The sequence below is a fragment of the Pleurodeles waltl genome, chromosome 10 (assembly GCF_031143425.1).
Source record: "Pleurodeles waltl isolate 20211129_DDA chromosome 10, aPleWal1.hap1.20221129, whole genome shotgun sequence".
NCBI lineage: Eukaryota > Metazoa > Chordata > Amphibia > Caudata > Salamandridae > Pleurodeles > Pleurodeles waltl.
This window is the reverse complement of record NC_090449.1, coordinates 779,933,962-779,954,934: the sequence shown is the minus strand read 5'-3', so window position 1 is coordinate 779,954,934 and position 20,973 is coordinate 779,933,962. Positions and strand designations below refer to the sequence as shown.

Genomic DNA, 20,973 nt, shown 5'->3' with positions numbered 1-20,973 from the left:
GGTTGTGAGTTGAGTAAACTTCTTTATTGGAAGAATACCACCCTCGCTGTGTGTGGTCAAAAGCTACACTTTTATGCAATGTAGTGGTGCATGTGCACCTCTGGCCAATGGCTTATTTCTGTGCATTAGTCATGTGGGCCCTAGTAGGGTTCCTCAAGTAAGGGGGCAATATTAAAGTCAGCACCATTACTGTTTAAAGGCTACAAGCATACAACAAAGGGCCCTTTCATGCCACTGAAAGAGTACAACAGTACCTCAACACGGCACTGGTTTTGAACACTGAGAATGGAGAAAGTTACATGACACACATGTTGCGAAACAATATTGTCCAGAGGGTTCCAGACACAAAGCAGTAGGAAAAAAGGGTGACCAGTAGTTTCCAAAAGCTCATATTACAAGATGAAGGTGGCCCAGTGGATGAAGGTTTTCCAGCTGTGCGTAAGTGGGTTGAGAAGTTGTTCTGAAATGGAAGACGAACAGGCTCTTGGTTTAAACAAGAGTTTACTATGTGTACAGAGTATGCCTTTTCAGTTACGGGAATGTCGTCGGCTTTATGCTTCTGGTTAGATGCTGTAAGTGCTGAGTGTTAAGTAATAGAGGGGATGCGACAGCCATGTTTTTTGGTGTTGAGGTATGGTGAAGGAAGGATACAGGGTTGAATTTAATCATCATGTTTAATAACACGTCGTAGGTCCTTAACTGGGTGTTCAATGAGCTGTGTTGACCCCTGTCCTTTGAATGCCTTTGTGCTGGCCCCACATTTCAACTTCAGAGTGCACATGGTATGGTAATACCAGAGTGTTGATATTCATCAGCTCCTTCACTGGTTGAATAATATGCTGACCTGAAGTAATATCACTGCTCCAGCAAGTACTTGAACATGGTGAAACTGGCAATGAAGATGATTTTGTATTATCCATAGACACTTCTAGTCTTTTCTAGAGCAGGTGGCACCAACAGTCTTCAAATTAAACTACATTACAAAGATGTTGCATTGTTTTTTCCAAATACTGGCCCTTTCAAACTGCATAAATTTGTTATATATGCTTTCCTTTTTTGTTATTTTCAAGGATCCTTTTCCTACAAATTTTAATATTGAATTCCATTTAATGTTATGAAAGTTCCCATACCTAGGTTAGTAACGCTCCAAATACCGGATAACTCATTTAAAAGACATTTTTTTTTCTTTCAGCGATATTAGTAAAATGGTCGAGGTGACTTCCTTTATATACTGGTGCGATGCATATTCTTCGTTAGAAAGGGGAACACAACTTCAATTTCTACTTAAGGATACATCTAATGAATCATTCATAACTTTTGCGATTTTGAGAATAAATAGAGATGCTTCCAAGTAAACATTACTGTCCAGGATGACATACATCGAGAATATACACAACATTAAGATAAAAGAACATACTGAATTCACATTCATTTCAGGCATGCACCGTGGGTGATGTAGTAGGTGTGGTTTCAGAGCACAGGATCTTAAAGCAAAAAGAGACGGGAGATGTTCTTAGAGAGCTATACACTCGCACAATGAAGTTTAAAACATTGCACCAACCTGCCACCAATTAGGATCTTCACGATTTACTATTTGAAGAATTTCTCCTTTAGAAAACTGTAATCCGGCTTCTTTGCATGGGATCAGGTTATCATTATATGGACTGTAGTCAAAATGGCATTTCACAAATACCTACAAAAGTAACCAAAATGTTAAAAGAACGCCATCATTTAAGGAACAGTTCAAAATCTCTCCGTTAAGGGCACTAATTCTTGGTAGCATTTTAGCTGAGTCGAGCGCAACATTTTAGCTGCGCCTAGTTACAACAAGCATTTACAAGGCAACGGGTCTCGTGTTTGCTCATGTTAGAGCTGATCGCGTTGTAAACTCCTAACCCGACTTTTCACCTATCGGGCAAAAGTGCATTTGTGTACACAACCCGAAAAAGTGAAATTAACTATGTAAAGCGCTCGACTTCTGCCAAGCGAGATCGCGCTTGTAAATTAGAGAAAAAGAAGTCCACAAGCCCGATGGAAAACAGCGAGACTCGCATGTTTTCTGTACTTGGTCGCTGCGCTCGAGGAGGGCTAGCCACCGGAAAAGGCATGACGTATGCTTGCCTTCGACTAATGAAAGCAAGCAGATTGTATTAGGCAAGCCCACGAACCAATAAAAAACACTGAGGGGAAGTTGACAGGGCTCCGAGCCCTTTTCTAAATACAAAAGCGTCTTGCTGCGATACTCATGTGCGAGCGCATGCAACGCAGGCTCGACCCTAAAAAACAAGCTGCCACAGCAAACATCTATTTTGCTCTACCACTGCTGCAGTTAACGATCACGCTGCTTCTTCAATATTCGGGCAAATCAAACAGGAGTAAAATCTCTATCTGGTTAACACACTGCACATTCTTACAGCTCTCTTTCGAAGGCAAAGTTTGTGGCCAGCTTTAGCTTATAGCAATGATTTAAATAATACCAGATTAATCCTCAAGATTTGTAGTTTATCCAGAAAATCTATTTTTTCTGGCGGGCTAGGAAGAGATAGGTGCACAAGGTGGCTGGCTCACCTCAAAACGCCATTACTCGTCGCAATTCATGGAATAATCCCCAGCAATATTTCACTAAAGCTATAGATCATGGAACAAAAGGCTAAATGTACTATCACGTGAAACCCCATTCCTTATTCTCGCTCTCATTATTAGTGTGAGGCAGGGAAACCAGAAGGGGCATAATACCCCAGGGCCTGTCCCGTTGTCTAGCCCGTGCCCCTGCTGCAAAATGTATTTGCAAATTTAGAAGCCTGCCCGCCCTATTCATTCATGGCAGCTAACATGGTAACAACCACTACATGGCTCCAGATACTGGAAATGCTGTTATTTCTCATTCCTGAGGACTTTTTTTTTTTTTTCAAATTTAGAAACAGGCGCATGTAACCTAGGGAGCCCAGCTAATACGTCTGAAGCACTGGGTGCGGGTGTCATGTCATCTTGTCAGGGACATATACGGTATTGCTAGCGAGCCCGGTCCTTAATAAGTAAACTTCCAAGTGGATGAGTATAGGTCGATTAACCTTTTGAATCGCATGGAGTCTCCTAGTCATACAGTGATCACTGAACCAATAATCAACCCCAATAAATCAATATCAAACACTTAAGAAACTACAAAGAAGACCATATTAATCAGAAGTAACCATCACTCATGGAAAAGTTTAATAATTTTTATTCCCTTTTGATTACAATTCTAATCAAATGTCATTTTTGCCTTTTATTCATCAGACTTATCAATTCATCAAGAAGTCGTTTATTCCCCAAAAAGATCGTAACAATACAAATCATAAGTCAGTGATTATCAACATTAATGGAGTAACTCAGCAATGCAAATTCGTCAGTCCATTGTCACTGTCAACGTCTCTCCCGTCAGCCTAGCTAACAAAGATTAGCATTAGCATGTGGGTCTTCATGCGAAAACAATTTAGATAAAACATGAATTTGGAAAAAATCTATCTAAGAGAGAAATAATCTATTCAGAGGCAGCGCAGTTGGCACCTAGAAAGGAAAGGCATAAATTTGTCAGTCACATTTTCATAGCTACCTATCCAGGATGGATCAGCAACGAGTCAGTCTTCATCCCCAGGTCATCAGTGGTCAGCTAAGTATCAGGCTCACAGAGTATAAGCCCAATTATCAAACTTCGGACAGATTCTCCCGACGTCATCAGCTTTCTCCTTGCAGTTCTGATTTCGCTTCCCTTGTCATGACGTTTTATTAGGGTCTCCTAGTCCGTCCCACTAATTGGTCAGTCTCGTCGGAAGTTATGACTTTAACCTATAGTTTTTATTTACTGAATCTCTATTTTTGCATAGACATTGTATCCCATAAATTTGATTGGTCTCTCTTGTGATGAGAACATCATCCGGCTCTTCATGAAATTGTTGCATACAAGTCTTTAGTCTGTGCCTCTATTGTTCAAGTCCTGGGAAAGTTCATTTAGCCTACGCTACACATAATTGTATCAAATTGTCTTCATCATCTCCTGTTCGCTGGTACATTGCAGAATGTTCTAGCAGAGCGGTCTGACCTCTGCAAAGTTCAAGGTCCTTTACTCCAGTTACCAGTCCTCGCAAGCTTTATTGAGTCTTCACATTGTAAGCAGGCAAGGCCCTGTGAAACCAGGTCTTTAGTTTGGCTAAGTTAAGAATGTAAATTAACACAAAACATAGATTATACATCCAGTTATGATCTATTAATACATTTTACATAAATTCTCATTATTTAGCATCTGTTAATACACATGGTGACCACTCCCCGCGGGCACATTTTCCATTATACACGTTATTTTTCTAATATTAATTTCTCTACGCATTTTTCTCTTTAATAAACACATATTAATCATTAGGGTTTCTTAAATTAGCATATCTGCTCCATCAGTCTCTCCTCTGATGACTAAATATGTCATCACACCCTTCTTGTCAACACTTTACAAATTTGTCTCAGATGTATTTTGTCTTCTTCTGCAATTTTCCCTATAAATTTGTCTCCTAGGTAGTCCTTCCTGCCTCTGATCATTTTTATCCTTCCTTAATTTTACCATTTGCCATAATTTGCGGGTACCCCATAATCCTAATATAGAAACAATCATAATGAATATTCCCTGGTCAATTTTCCACAAAAACCCATTCCAAATTTGATTAAACCAATTCCCCACAGAAGCAAATCCATTTCCAACCTTCTCCCAAACCCCTGGTTCCTTCAACTCTTTCAAATCCTTGCTTGAATTAGTTAAATTAGTAAGTCTCTTATCTCCTTATCATTCTCAGGAATAAATGAGCAACAATGCCTAGCATTAATCATTTTACAGACTTCGCCGTCTTTTGCTAAAATTATGTATAAGGCAAGCCTATTTTGAAGCGTCATATCTCTATCCGCAGTCAATTCGGTATTTAACAGTATTGCCCCTGTAAAGTTTGTCAGCATATTATCCACAATAGTAGACAATTTTTGTATCTTGTTTGCATTAAAAATAACTCCTTACGAAGGAATTATTGCCCCAAAAATCTCTCCCACAATTGCAGAAGCGGTTTCTCTCTTTTGTCACACTTAATGTAATTCAGACACTTTCAGTATTTTCTTTAAATCATCTATCTGTTAAATCTTAGGGAAAACTAAAACAATCCCTAAATAGCATGTCCCATACCATCCTCTAGGAAGACAGTAATAAGCATCAAGTCCACAAATATAATAAATCCCAGGAATCACAGGGTCCGCACCATTCAACATAAAAGTCCATTTACTCTGAAACAAAAACACATGCCTACACTTACTCGTTCCCACAAATAAAGTGTCAGTGTGTGATTTTGGCCTATATATACATAAAGGTTCCCCACGTGTAATGCATCTAAAGTTAATCTCCCTTGCATTTTAATAGCAGAGTTAGCATAGTCATTTTTGTAAGTTCTTTTCTCCAGCCCCTTTTCTAATTTTTCCTTTAATGCATTTCTTCTATCATCAGTATGCCCTATAAAGCTCTTTTTCAATAGGGTTCATAAGCAAGTCAAATTATACGGTGAGCATAAGCGGTTCCAAAAGTTAGTGTTGGCTCAAAGAATCCTCCAACTAACACTATATCATGTTCTTTAGTTATTTTGCTCAAATATCTAATAATAGGAACAAAGGAAAACACAACATCATGGTTCGAGTAGAAATATTGAATATACTCCTGGTTATAGAATCTGGTTAATAACCTGGCTACATGTTATGCCGTAAGTTAGGGGCAGGCTATGGTAGGTAACCCCTTCTTCAACAGATGAAGGAATTTGCTTACACTCAAGACAATTCCTTACATCCATTGTCTCCACATACTCATTCAATAGAAAACATTAAGAGAAAGCTCTCCTCGTGCATTAGTATAGTCATGCAAATATTTTTCATCTAACTTGAACCTCTCTAAAGCTGTTAGTGTAGTAGTCTCATGAACAGGAGTAATAGCAGCTTCTTTCATCTCATGAATAGACATACCCACAATCATTATTATAAACATTATTCCACACATAATTGCCACTCCATCCTTCAAATATCTACGATATCTAATATTTCAAACGCTATTTAATTCAGACATGATCTGTAAAGAATCAGAATACAGAAATAACTCTTAAATAAGGTGCAACATAAAAAATAAAAAAATGAAAAATCAAAAATATGCTTCTTTCTCGCAGTTCAATTTCACACATAGGAACCCTTTTTTTTGTCAAATCAGTTAGCAGCTTGTCTTATTCATGTTTCAAATGTCATATCAAGTTATTAATGTCTTTTCCGGGTTTATTTCAACAGTCTCTTCTTTAATTTCTCCTTCAGATTAGCTTAACAACTCAGTCTATTGATTCTCTTCAGGTTGCATCAAAATACGGATTCATAACTTCTCTGTCAAAGCAAAAGGACATGAATGTGTTTTGCCATTCACTTGTTGCTGCATATGCCCACTCAGGACCTGAGTATCTTCGACTTGCTACTCTTTCTTTTCAACCTTCGTTCTCCTGCTAACTCTCCTTCACTTAGTTTGTCTTTTCTTGTAGTGTCCACTTCTTCTTCTATTGGTTCATTTGTAACCAACTCCTTTTTGCCTATTTGTGACTCCTTTCCTTGCTACTTCTGTCAGCAATCTTTTTAGGATTGGACTCTTCTCTTTCCCTTTATCTATGGTGTGTTTTCCTGATGGACCTGCAATGGATTCAGGAGGAGTCGGATCACTTTGGCTTGGATCCATCTCGACTCTTTCCCCCTCTTGGTCTGGCACGTGATCTGGTTGTGCTTCCGCACTGTCTACTGCTGGGAGAACCCCTCCTGTGTTTGGTTCTCCAATTGTTTCCGTTGAGTTAGACTCTTTCTCCGCTTGTACTCCTGCATCTTCGTCTCTTATTGGTGTAATCGACCCAAGTTCCACCAACTCTGGGTCAATTTCAGGCTCAATTTGCTCTGGCACTGGCTCAGGAAGAGCCACTTGTTTTGCTGCTGTTTGTGCTCTCAATAACACTTCTTTGTGATTTTGCGGACTCACCACTCTCTTGGTATTGCTCGCACGTATCCAGTTAGGTAGTCCAGCACACTTCACAGCTGTCGTAGTTGTCAACCACACCTGGTATGCACCCTTCCAACATTGCTCTAGGCAAGTCTTTCGAACATGCTTTTTGATGATGACCCAATCTCCAGCTCTTAGATTGTGACCTGAGTCGTGGATGGGTGGCAGGGTAGCAGCCTGCACCTGCTGAGAAAAAGATCGAACCACATCAGCCAGACCTTTGCAGTAGTCCAACACCATATCATCTGTAATATTGACAAGAGCATTTGCTGGAACTGCTGGCAATCTCATCGCTCGGCCCATGAGAATCTCATGGGATGAAAGTCCTGTCTTTCTGTCAGGTATATTTCGCATTGACATCAACACCAAGGTTAATGTATCTGGCCATTTCAGATTTGTAGCGGCACAAATTTGAGCAATTCTTGATTTCAGTGTACCATTCGTTTGCTCTACAATTCCTGATGCTTCCGGACGGTAGCTGCAATGCAGTTTCTGCTCAATGTTTAATGCTGCACATAAGAGTTTGAGCACTTCGTTATTGAAGTGGGTTCCCCTATCTGATTCTAAAGGGATCGGAAATCCGAACCGTGGTATCAATTCTCTAAGCAACAGCTTTGCAACCGTGAGACTATCATCCCTACGTGTGGGGTATGCTTCACTCCAATGATTAAACACACACACAATCACCAACACGTACTTCAGTCCACCACATGCAGGCATTTCAATGAAATCCAATTGCATCCTGCTGAATGGTCCTCCTGCTCTTCCAATGTGGCTTAAATTCACCACTGTCCCTTTTCCCACATTTAGTTGCTGACATATTACACATATGTAACATACTTACACTGCTGCTTGTCGGAATTTCCGATTAAACCAATCAACCATAAACAATCTAACCATGGGATCTAATCCAATATGTGCTTGAACATGGTAGTACCTTGCCATCTGAGTTAATAAATTGTTTGGTAGTAACATCTGACCTTCCTCAGAAACCCAAATCTCATCTGGTCTTTGGACACAATTAAACTTCAACCACAACCTTTTATCTTCTTTGTCTGCGTTTTCCAGCAACATTTTCAGTTCCTTTAATGTGTCAATTACTTTTAAGGCAAAATTTGCACAATTTGTTTCTTCTTCAGACATTAGTTCCCACTTATCTTTAAATGATATACAGTTCAATGCACAAAACCTTGCGACTTAATCCACATATCCATTTCCAAATAAATGTAATCCTGTGTCTTTTGGTGTGCACTGCATTTCACCACAGCAATTTCTTCAGGTAACTGAATTGCGTACAACAACTCTTATCTGGTCGCCGTTTCTCACTGGAGTTCCAGTTGAGGTCATAAAACCTCGCTGCGACCACAATTGGCCAAAATCATGAACAATTCCAAATCCATATTGACTATCAGTGTAGATTGTGACACTTAACCTTGCAGAGACAAGGCAAGCCCCGGTAAGAGCTACTAATTCTGCCACTTGTGCAGAATACACACCTGGAAGCCATGAGGCTTCTAATGTGCCTGTAATTGTGCACACAGCATATCCTGCTCTCAGTGTGCCTGTTCCATCTCTGACACACGAACCATTAACAAAAACAATTTGGTCATTTTTCTCCAAACACGTGTGTCTAATGTCAGGCCTCAGCTTTGTACACAGATCAGTTACCTCAAGACAATCATGCTCAATATCTTCCTCTTTTTCAACTTCGACAGTATCACTTGGAAGCAATGTTGCTGGATTCAGCACTGTACACCTTTTCAATGTTACATTTGGAGCACCCAATATGCTCGTCTCATACCTTGTCAGTCTTGCTCCCGTCAAATATTGTGTTTTTGTCCTTGTCAGTAAAATCTCAACAGAATGTGGTACCATTACCGTCAAAGGGTATCCCATGACTACCCCCCTCATATTGGGAAAGACTTTGACCAACTGTGGCTACTGCGCGCAGGCAACCTGGTAAAGCTGCGGCAACTGGGTCCAAGGTAGCTGAAAAATAAGGTACTGGGCGATAAGCACCTCCATGGACCTGTGTCAAGACAGACTAAGAACAAGCATCACGTTCATGACAAAACAATGTGAAAGGCTTTGTGTAATCAGGCATTCCCAACGCTGGCACTCTGCACAAACTCTCTCTCAATTCAGGGAATGCTTTCATCTGGTTCTCATCTAGGGTAATAGGGTCAGTGACTTCCTTATGGGTCAGTTGTTGTAAAGGTTTGGCTATCTCGGCAAAATTTGGAATCCACTGTCTACAGTACCCCACCTTTCCCAGAAGCATTCTGACATCTCTCTGTGAAGTCGGAGGACTCCTCTGCAAAATTATAGTAATCCTTTCTCTGGAAATTCTTCTCAACCCTTTCTCAATCTGATGTCCCAAATATTCCACTGACTTCTGGCAATACTGCAATTTCACAGGTGAGACTTTATGTCCAAATTCTCCCAAATGGTTCAACAGGGCAATCGGGTCATGTTTACACTCGTCCCTTGTTCTGGATGCAATCAGCAAATCATCAATGTGCTGTAAAGGAGTTGGTTGGCATGGCAATTCCAACGACTCCAGATTTTTTTTCAGGATCTGATTAAACAACGATGGTGACTCCGTATACCCTTGTGGAAGCCTGCACCAGCTGTAGACACTGTCTAGGAATTTGAAACTAAAAAGAAACTGACTATTTTCATGAAAAAGCACAGAAAAGACAGTTTGTGACAGATCTACCACTGTGAACAACTTGGCATCACTGCTGGATTGGGCACAATCAGACAGCATTTAACTACCATGTTTACTTTTCGCAAGTCCTGTACAACTCGTACTTTCCCACGTGGCTTTTCCAAACCCATTATCGGTGAATTACATGGGCTGCTCAGTACCTCTTTCAAAACTCCTCGTTTTAAAACATTTCAGATTTTTTGTGCCACTTTCATCAAAACATCCTGTGCCATGTTATACTGTGGAAGCTGCGGGAATACTACATTCGGCTTCAAAGTGATTTTAAGCGGCTTCTCTGTAAATCTGCATGCAACTCTTTCACCGTAAACATTGGGAAAAATTAAATCAATGGGTATTCTTCATAGGCATTGTTAACCATCATTGCAGATGCCTGTTCTTCATCATCGCTATTTGTCTGAACTTCTATCCCTGTGTTTGAACAGTTGATAGAACATTTAGTCTTGCACAATAAGTCTCTACCCAATAAAGATACGGGACTCGAATCACATACCACAAATCTATGCATTCCCAAATACTTTCCAATTTCGACCTGCACCGGTTCCGTGATATGATTTGTCAGCTGTCTATTTTCCACTCCCACAACTTGAACTGTCCTGCCTGAAAGAGGTAAATTTGTGCTGCAGAGCTCGTGACCCCTGTATCTACCAAGAATGAGACCTTGTAACCCATCACTTTTCCCTTCACAAAAGGCCCTCTCTGATCTACTTCTAGGGATGCAGCAAGCATGCAAGCTCCCTCATCTGAACTGTCACTCATCCATTCTTCGTTTATTTCATCCTCACTGTGAAATGGAAGAACAAGTTACTTACCTTCGGTAATGCCTTTTCTGGTGGATACACTAGCTACCTGTGGATTCCTCACCTAGAGAATTTTCCCCACGCGCCAGCTTTCAACAGAAATTTTCTTTTAGCTCTGCACATCGACGATGAAGTCACAATTGCCCGACTCCCATGAGACGCCGTATGACGTCATCCAGGCAATAAGAGGTCCTCATCGACGTGCAGACGTCAGTTATCACCATTTTTTTTATGTGCCTTTGCGACAAACAAGAGAACATTGACATTACAGATGTGATATGAACACAATCAAACTTATACACCAACATTTATTTCACTAATATGAAACATAGCCAATAGAAATAAATACAAAATATGTGCATAAATATATACATATATATACACACGTTTTCTTTCTTTGTTTTTTAAATATATAGAAACAACTATATACACATATATAAATCATTGCATCAGTATATACATATGTACAATATACGGGCACTCACCCAATTAATTCGAGGTAAGACCAGTCAGGTAACAGTGAGGCGGGTGGGACCGTGAGGAATCCACAGGTAGCTAGTGTATCCACCAGAAAAGGTGTTACCAAAGGTAAGTAACTTGTTCTTCTGATAGATACAACTACCTGTGGATTCCTCACCTAAAGAATAGAGTCCCAAAGCAGTACCTCACCCGGAGGTGGGTGCCTGAATGGTCAAACCAAGAAATCCTGCAGCACTGAGCGTGCAAAATGGCCATCCCTCCTAACTTCAGAGTTCAAACAATTATGCTTGGCAAAAGTGTGGAGGAATGCCCAAGTTGCCGCCTTGCAGATGTCAACCACAGGAACACCTCTAGCTAAGGCCGATGAAGCCGCCTTAGCCCTGGTGGAATGGGCTCGGAGTCCCACAAGAGGTTCCTTCTTTGCTAAAGAATAACATAACTTGATGCAAAGAATGACCCACCTGGAAAGCGTTCTCTTGTGGACAGTTTTGCCTCTCCTCTTCCCCACGTAACTGACGAAGAGCTGATCGTCTTGTCTGAACTCCCTCGTCCTGTCGACAAAGAAGCTCAACGCTCTTCTTGGATCAAGTCGGTGAAGCCTCTCTTCCTCCTTGTATGGATGAGGTGGAGGTTAGAAGGAAGAGAGAGTGATGGACTGTCCTAAATGAAAGGGTGTAACAACCTTCAGAAGAAAAGCCGCCCTGGTTCTTAACACCACTTTGTCCCTGTAAAAGGAAGTATATGGGGGTTCTACACTAAGAGCCTGGAGCTCACTCCCCCTTCTAGCCGAGGTTATGGCAACCAGAAAAACAGTCTTCAAAACCAAAAGTCTCAAAGGACAAGAATGCATTGGCTCAAACAGTGAACCCAAAAGAAAGGTCAATACTAAGTTAAGATCCCACTGTGGAATAACAAACGGACTGGGCGGAAACTTATTAGTGAGCCCCTTAATGAACCTCAACACAATAGGCGACTTAAAGAGGGTTGGTCTGGAAGTCACAGAAAAGCCGACAGCACAGATAAATAGCCCTTAACAGTGGCACCTGCACAACCCCTCTGTGCCAAGGATAAAGCAAACAACAGGATGTCAGATAAGTGGGTATTCAAGGGTTCAATTTGATTCTCTCCACACCAACTCACAAGTCTAGCCCACCTATTTGCATAGATTGATTTGGTGGTGTGTCGCCTGGCCGATAATATAACTTCCACCACCTCAGGCGGGAGAGAAAAGGAACTCAGATTGCCCCGTTCAATCTCCAGGCATGAAGGTGCAGGCTCTGGAGGTGGGGGTGTAGAACCTGCCCCTGCGACTGCGAGAGGAGGTCTGCCCTGTAAGGGAGACAGAGCGGAGGGCACAGAGAGAGTTGGAGAAGGTCTGAATACCACACCCTTCTTGGCCAATCCGGGGCTATTAAGACTAGGGCCCGGTCTTGGCGGATCTTCCTCAGAACCCGAGGAATTGAGGGTATGGAGAAAACACATAAAGCAACTGACCCTTCCAGGACATCTGAAACGTGTCCCCTAAAGCTCCTTGCATCGGATACTGCAGAAAGACGGGCAGTGTGCGTTCTCCCGAGTGGCAAACAGATCTATCTGTGGCAATCCCCACCTCTGGAAGATGTAAAGGAACAGATCTGGATGAAGACGCCACTCGTGATCGGTCGAGATGCACCGACTGAGACCGTCCGCACATTCAGAACTCCGGCCAAATGGTTTGCTACCAAGCAAATCCGATGGTCCTGAACCCAGGACCAGAGCCGAAGAGCTTCTCTGCAGAGAAGGTACGACCCCACTCCTCCCTGCTTGTTTATATACCACATCGCGGTAGTGTTGTCTGTCAAGACTTGAAACGACTGACCGCAAAGGGAAGGGAGGAAGGCCTTGAGAGCCAGATGTATCGCCCACAGTTCCAACAGATTGATGTGAAACCTCTGTTCCACTGGAGACCAAAGACCTTTGACCTCCAGGTCCCCCAGATGAGCTCCCCACCCTAGAGTGGAGGCATCAGTTATAACTGTGGCCACAGGAGAAGGCAGCGAGAACGGCCTTCCTTGAGAACGGTTGCCAACCGCAGCCCACCATCGAAGATCCACTGCAGCGTCTCTGGAGATCCTTATCGATTTCTCAAGATCTCCTTTGTGTTGAAACCCCTGCCTGCGGATGCACCACTGAAGAGCCCTCATGTGCCAGCGTGCATGAGTGACCAGCAGAATGCAAGAAGCGAACAGACCGAGCAGACGAAGGACCTTGAGGACTGGAATGACCGCTCCATCCTGAAACATTGGAATCATCGCCTGAATATCCTGAATACGCTGCGGCGGAGGAAAGGCCCGATTCAATGATGTGTCCAGGACAGCCCCTATGAACAGGAGGCGCAGAAAGGGCTTTAGGTGAGATTTGGGCACTTTCACCGAAAAGCCCAGATCGAACACAACTGAGTTGTCGACTGCAGGTGATGCCGCAAGAGCTCCGGAGACTTGGTTTTGATCAACCAGTCGCCCAGATAAGGAAATACTGCTATCCCCCTTCTTCTGAGCTCTGCTGCAACCACCACCATTACCTTTATGAAGACTCGAGGTGCCGAAATAAGACCAAATGGAAGGACTGCAAGCTAATAGTGCTGCAACCCCACCACAAACCGGGGATACTTCCTGTGCGACTTGAGGATCGGGATATGGAAGTAAGCATCCTGCAAATCGAAAGACACCATCCAATCTCCTTCGTTCAGCGTCAAAAGAACCTGTGACAGGGTCAGCATATTGAACTTTTCCTGCTTGAGGAACCAATTCAAGATCCTCAGGTCCAGGATTGGCCTCAACCGACCATCCTTTTTGGGGATCAGGAAGTATCTTGATTAGCAGCCCTGACCCCTCTCCTGCTCTGGAACCAACTCCACTGCGCCTTTCGACAAAAGGATTAGCACTTCCTGTTGTAGTAACAGAAGATGGTCTTCCGAACAGAAGGATGGGCGGGGAGGGATGGGAGGAGAAAACTCCCGAAAGGGAAGTGTAAAACCTTTCCCCACAATGTCGGTGACCCAAGAGTCCGATCTTATTGACTCCCACATGAGAAGAAAGTGAGACCGTCTCCCCCCTACAGGAGATGTGAGAACAGGGAGTGATGGAGAACTAAGGCTGCTTTCCCTGCTGCACCCCTCCGGAGAAAGAGGCAGAGTGCTGCTGGGCGGCCCCACTAGTGCGAACTCTACCCCTGCCCCTGAAATATCTATAAGGGTGAGCTCCTGAAGATTGCTGTCCTGCTGCCTGGAGCCTGCCTTAAAAGGAAGAGCCACGCCCAAACCCCATAAACCTCCTAAATGATCTTAAGGAAGAGGAGGTGGCTGCTTGCAGTCCCAAAGATCTTGTCGTTGCCCTACTCTCCTTGAACCGCTCCAAGGCAGAGTAGGCTTTTACTCCAAATAGCTTGTCCCCATCAAAGGGCAGGTCAAGCAGTATTGTCTGTACATCAGGAGAGAATCCTGAAGACCGTAGCCAGGCATGCCATCTTGTCGCTATGGACGTGCCCATAGCCCTGGCCACCGAGTCTGAGGTGTCTAGTCCAGATTGAATCACCTGGGTCCCCGCCACCTGAGCATCCCACAAAAGGTTAAGCACCTTGTGAAACAATCCAGAGTCCCCCTTGGCCTTGTCCATAAGAGCATAAATATATATCGTCCTAGAATACAAGTAGCGTTCGTAGATTTCAGTGCCATACTACATGAAGAGAACGCCTTCTTAGCCGACTGGTCCATTCTCTTAGACTCCCTGTCTGCGGGGACTCCTGGAAAAGATCCCGGAGCAGAGCAAGAGGAACATGAAGCCTACACAACCAAACTCTCCGGAATCGGGTGCTTGGATAAAAACACTGGATCACCTGGAGCCACTCGATACCTTCTTGCCACCGACCTGTTCAGGGCAGCCGAAGTCACAGGCTTCTTCCACACCTCCCTAATAGGGTCCATAAGCGCCTCATTAAATGGAAGAAGCGGATGCAACACCTCAGTAAGAATGTTGGTCTGCTGCCTTCCACACCACGGCATTAAAAGAGGCAGCCTCCTCTGTATACTCCCCCGGAGAAGCCAAGTCCTACTCCAGGGAAGTGTCTAAACCACTCGCGTGTCCAATCCTTGCAGGTCCCCAGACAGCTCCACAATCTCTCCCTCCTCCAAGAGCTGCTTCTCATACTCCTGCTCCTCTAGCAGCCTCATAGCCAACCTTCTGGAGCGGAGCCTGGATTCAATCCCCGGCGTCGATAAGGCGTCAGCCGACGCCAAAGACCTCGGACGGTGTTGATCCTCAGAGTCATCCGACGCCAGATCAATCGGCGCCATAGTCTTCTTTAAGGTCGATTGGAGCTGTGGCGGACTCATCAGCGCCGGGGCGGTGGACGTCATCGGCGCCATCGGTCTTTTAGGTGACGCCATAGGTACAGGCGCTGAACCAGCACTTCCCGAAGGAAGAAAGGGCACCGGTCTATAAGAAGCCGGAACACCCATGTCAAAGGCCAATGGACCTGACGGCCCCGCATGCACACCTCCCAGCGCCATGGTGGCGAAGATGTTAAACATTGCATTGAGAATGCAGCCAGGTCCGTGCCCAGCGCCGGGAACGCCAGATAACTTTGTGGAGCCAGTGCTTGAGGCGAAGCCCGCGTCGGTTCAGACATCTCCATCTGCGCCGGAGAAGTCCTCAGCTCCTGATGCAGATCAACTTCAAAGACCAACAGTGGAGACGTCAGTGAAGCTGGAGTCCTAGGAGGCGGAGGTGTAACAGTTGGGCTGACCGCCCAAGTCGGTCAACGTCGAGCCGATGGTGACCTTGAACAGAAGCAGTCCTTACTCGACTGGTACAGTGATCCATGCCGGCGCTGAGAGTCTCGATGACGCCGGTGAGATCTCGAGGACTTAGCAGAAGATTCCCGGCGATTATGTTTCTCCTTCTTCTTCTTGGACCTTGCAAGGAATAACTTGGCCTCCCGCTCCTTCAGGGCCTTTGGATTCATGCGCTGACATGAACCACACACCTCAACTTCATGGTCAGAACTGAGGCACCACAAGCAATTTTCGTGTGGGTCCGTGACCAACAGCCGACCTCCGCACCCCCTACAGGGTTTAAAACCCGACTTCCTTGGCTGCGACATTGATACACCGAAGTGAAACTGTAGCTCACTGGTAGCCTTGAAGAAAAAAAGTTACTCGAAGGCACGGAAAAAAGGGAACTGACGTCTACATGTCGACGAGGACCTCTTATTGCCTGGATGACGTCATACGGCGTTGCGTGGGAGTCGGGCAATTGTGACATCATCGAAATGCAAAGCTAGAAGAAAATCTCAGTCGAAAGCTGGCGCGTGGGGAAAATTCATTAGGTGAGGAATCCACAGGTAGTTGTATCCATCAGAAACTGGTGTACTGTGTTAATACTATTGTCTTGTCTTTGACCTGCTGAGTAAGCATCACCTGTTGCTGTTCCATCGGGGCTTGAGATAGTTGCATTTGCTGTCTGTACTGGTGGAAATGGAGCAAATTGTGCACGCAGCACCTGAATTTGCTGCACTGGTAGGAAATTCTGTCCTCTATTCTGAGCATTGGAAACAAATCCGTTCATTCTCCAGATTTTCACAGTTTGAAATGTGCTGACGTCGCCTTGCTAAACCCACACCATCCTGCACGATCAACAGACACTCCCGCTTCCAGTGTCCCATGTTTCCGCATAAATGACAGGGTAACAACTTTTTCATACCTTGCGCATCATTCTGGGCGACCACAGTTCCTAAGTCCGGACCACGCATCATGTCCACTCTACGCCCTCTACCCCTCACTTGAGGTTGTAACATAACAGCTCTATGTTGCGGCAGTATTGGCGGTAATAAAGCTCCCTGTAATCCTGTTTGAGCCGCCTTGATTTGCATCACCATCGCCTTTTCTTTCAATTTCTTTTGTTTCCATTCAATCTCATCACTACAATATTTTGTGTATTGCAACACCTCATCAACCAGCTTTGCTTGCCAGCAAATCAAATGATTCTTAATCGTTTGTCCTACCTCTGGTCTCAAACCTTCAACAAACCTGAACACAAAATGCAACAGGTCTTTCGGCTTGATCGCTTCCTTGCCACTGTATTTTTTTAATGCTTTCAACAATCTTTCATAGTAATTATGTAATGATTCTTTAGACTCTTGGACTATCAGTCCGCTGCCAATCAATGTTTTTGGGCGAAACCTTTGTCTTCAAGAACTCAATCACCTTCTAGTAATTCTTCATTACCTCAGGTGAAGGCGCACGTTACCATATCTCTTTCTGGTTCACTTGTTGGCCAATCTACTGCTCTCTTACACTCAACCCACAAGTCTGCCGGCACCACTATTTCCAATAACCTGTTCAAGTCCACCCAAAAACACTTGAAAAGTTTCACAAATCTTTCTGTCTGTTGACACCACTCAACCGGCTTCTCTCTCAATTTTGGGTAATCATTTGTAAACGACAATATGTCACTCCTGTGCCACGGGACATGAACAAACTGCGCTCCTGGAATTTCTCTCATTGGAAGCATCCTAACTAATTCCCCTTTATCAACACCTTCCGCCCCTTCTTGGGAATCCCGTTTTCGTTTATCTTTTGTCTTTGTCCACGTACTTTCCCATTTCTCTAATGCTCCCCAAATCTGCGCACTCTGCAGCAGTTCTCTCAGGTGTGCTTTCATTCCTGCTGATCTCATGTGTTCAAAATCCTTCGCTTCGAAATCTAATCTGTAGCTGCGTTTCAAATGCTTTGTGTTCTCAATGTCAATGTCATGTTTCTCTGCTAGCTTCTGGTGTATTTTACTCACTTCTTTTGTAATCTTTGGGCATAAGTATCTCAGCTCTTCTTCTGTATAGGAATCTAATCTGTTCACACCTAGTGTTCCCTCGACTAATTCAGTGGCTTCTACGTTCAACCTCACTCGATTTATCTGAGCCTCACCCCTAGATGCATTTTGAGAGGTATTTAGATTGTCTAACCATTCAGTTAATTGTTGAGCTGGAAATTCCTGCAATGAAATGTTATTTGCATTTGGCACTGGTATCTGTTGTACCACTGCACCTGAGGCTTGCGGAGTCAGAAATCTCAGACTCTGACTCGCATTCGGGCCATTCACTGCATCTGGTAGAGCCACAAGTGGACTAAGATCCATTAGCGGTCTAGATCCATTGAAAGTTTGTCCTGTAGACGACATTAGCTGCGCAGGATCACTCACGCCCCTCCTCACAAGACTCTCTGACATCTCATTCTGTTCTCCTGTGTCTATTTTCTTTTGTGCAAACAAAGGTACCGCTGGACCAACAGTGATTGGTAGCGATATTGCATCTGGAGCTGCTCTAGCACCTGCACCTTGTGTGAGTGTTACCCCATTGCCTGGTTCATGAATGGTGTGAGAACTGACTGCGTTCCTGTCAGCGGGGTAAACTTCGGTAGATCCTGTGCTTGAGCTGATGGCAACAACACTGGTGTCGGGTCTGTCTGAATCAGCATTGGCTTCGGAAGCACCTGCTCCCTCGGCACTATGATGTTCGAGACTGTCTCAAGAACTGGCACATCTGGATAAATTCTCTGCACTGAAGGTGGATATATCTGCGCCAGAACTACAGTGCTAGTTCTTGCATTAGGTGTACTCTGTACTACCCCTGGTAATTGTCTGTCTTCTGCCTGTACAGTCCCATCAGCTCCCTGGGCTTGTGCCAGAGCGGCTGTAGGGGCAGTAGCATTAGGACCTGGACCCTCCACGTAGGTTGTTGAAGGTGGAGGTCTATCTCTTAACAACTGTGTAATGAGATCCTCAACATCAGAATCTTCATCATCCACGTAAGACTTTCTCTTCTTCGTTTTATCCTCATTGGGACTATTCTCCTTTTCTGCCTCATCTCCCTCCGCTACAGTAGGAAACAATTTAATTTCCTGTAATGTCGCCATTCTCCATCTCTTTTGTTCCCAATCCCATTGAGCTTCAGCTAAAGACTTTTCTACTCGCTTCATCCTCCTCTTAAACTTCATCTCTTGTTGTTGTCTAGCCACTAGTTCCCAAATAGCTAATGCTTCAAATTGTGCTGGTCTCAGTAATGGCTTCATGTCATACAATGACATTCGCAATTGATCCAAAATCCTCAAATTAAACGTCCCATGCTCCGGAAACATTAAAGACCCTTGATTGTTAGTCAACTTGCACCATTGCTTCAACCATAGACACAGTGCTAAATCTCTTTCTGCAATTACTTCATAAGCCAGAGAATCCTCTGGTGGGGTCGGTTCCCCTACTGATGCTTTAATGTAGGTATCACCCCCTCATCACACTTTTAAATGCCTTGAAAAATGTCATTTTATCTATTTTGTTTACTTTTGATTCAATAATGAAATGACTCTTACTCCCAAGATTCCCTTCACTTGCTTACTCAACCAATTGCCTCTTACAGACGGCTGCCAATCCGGTTGCGGCTCTCCTCACTATCCAAACTATCCCAGCGCAGCACACACTGACGTCACACTAACACACAGCGGCTGACAGTCTTGCGGCTTGTCCTCCCTAACTCTACTTACACAACTAATGCAATTTATTGTGAGCACCAATAACTAAAACAAACCTGCTGGTTTACTACAGGAAGGGAGACAATCGCTTCAAAGACCCTACAGATTTTCACCAATGGCTCTCTTGGCTCATATAGCTATTCCTCTTTCTCAGTCCCCCACATTCACAAGCCAAATTCGACCTGCAAATTTTACTCTCAACAGGTCAATGGGTCTGTTCTGGTGCACAGAGAACTCGCCAAATCTCAGTTGAATTTCTTCCGCCCAATTATCAAACTCACCGACTTGTTGATCACGCCCGATCAACCTACTAAATCAGACAGATTACAACATATAATTGAGTGTCTCCTACACTTGTCAATATAGTCCGGAGTCTTAGACCACACAGGGTCCGTACATCACCAACTACCATGTGGATAATTTTTGGGCACAAAGAGCCACACACGTGAAGTTGGACGACTTCCCTACTCTCATACGGCGGAGTACGCACACTCCTACTAAACATCAGCTGGAGTATGCAGAATCCCTACTTTGTTTCACATAAATCACAATTCACCTGCGATTTTCTTAAGCCTGTGCAAGCGCAACCTACCATTTTTACACTATCCCAAAAGACGCCGGGAACATACCCAACTTTACCAGAAGGATCCAGGACCTGGGAAAGTCATTTCTGGGCTTAAGGGGACATCATCTTTGCTACCATTGTCATTTCAGAAAAATAAATTCAAACCTCATAAAATACAACAACTAATCCTAACTTAAACTAGTACCATAACCAAAAATCACCACATAACTAGTTCTCCAAGGAAACTAACCATCAAGCTGCTACCAAAAGCTGCTAGCGCGCCCAGTCCTTAGTAAGTAAACTTACAAGACGACGCATATCGGTCGATGAACATTTTGAAACGGATGGAGTATCCTAGTCATGCAGTGATCACTGAACCAATAATCAACAACAATAAATCAATATCAAACACTTGAGAAACCAAAAAGAAAAACCAAATAACCATCACTAGTGGAAAAGGTTAATAATTTTTATTCCCTTTTGAATACAATTCTAATCAAATGTTATTTTTGCCTTTTATTCATCAGACTTATCAATTCATCAAGAAGTCGTTTATTCCCCAAAAAGATCAAAACAATACAAATCATAAGTCAGTGATTATCAACATTAATGGAGTAATTCAGCAAGGCAAATTCGTCAGTCAATCGTTACTGTCAATGTCTCTCCCGTCAACCTAGCTAACCAAGATTAGCATCAGCTTGTGGGTACTCATGCGAAAACAATTTAGATAAAACATGAATTAGGAAAAAGTCTATCTAAGAGAGAAATAATCTA

The 20,973-nt window shown here is 43.7% G+C and overlaps 1 protein-coding gene across 7 annotated transcripts in view; it reads right to left on the bottom strand.

Annotated features, from left to right (window-relative positions):
- PALS2 (protein associated with LIN7 2, MAGUK p55 family member) overlaps nucleotides 1–20,973 on the bottom strand; it is a 704,871-nt gene that overhangs the window by 279,182 nt on the left and 404,716 nt on the right. For all 7 annotated transcript variants that reach the window (XM_069211397.1, XM_069211395.1, XM_069211396.1 and 4 more), the window contains one exon: nucleotides 1,562–1,693. In XM_069211397.1, coding sequence (XP_069067498.1) covers nucleotides 1,562–1,693 — 132 coding nt within the window. The remainder of the gene's footprint in view (nucleotides 1–1,561; nucleotides 1,694–20,973) is intronic.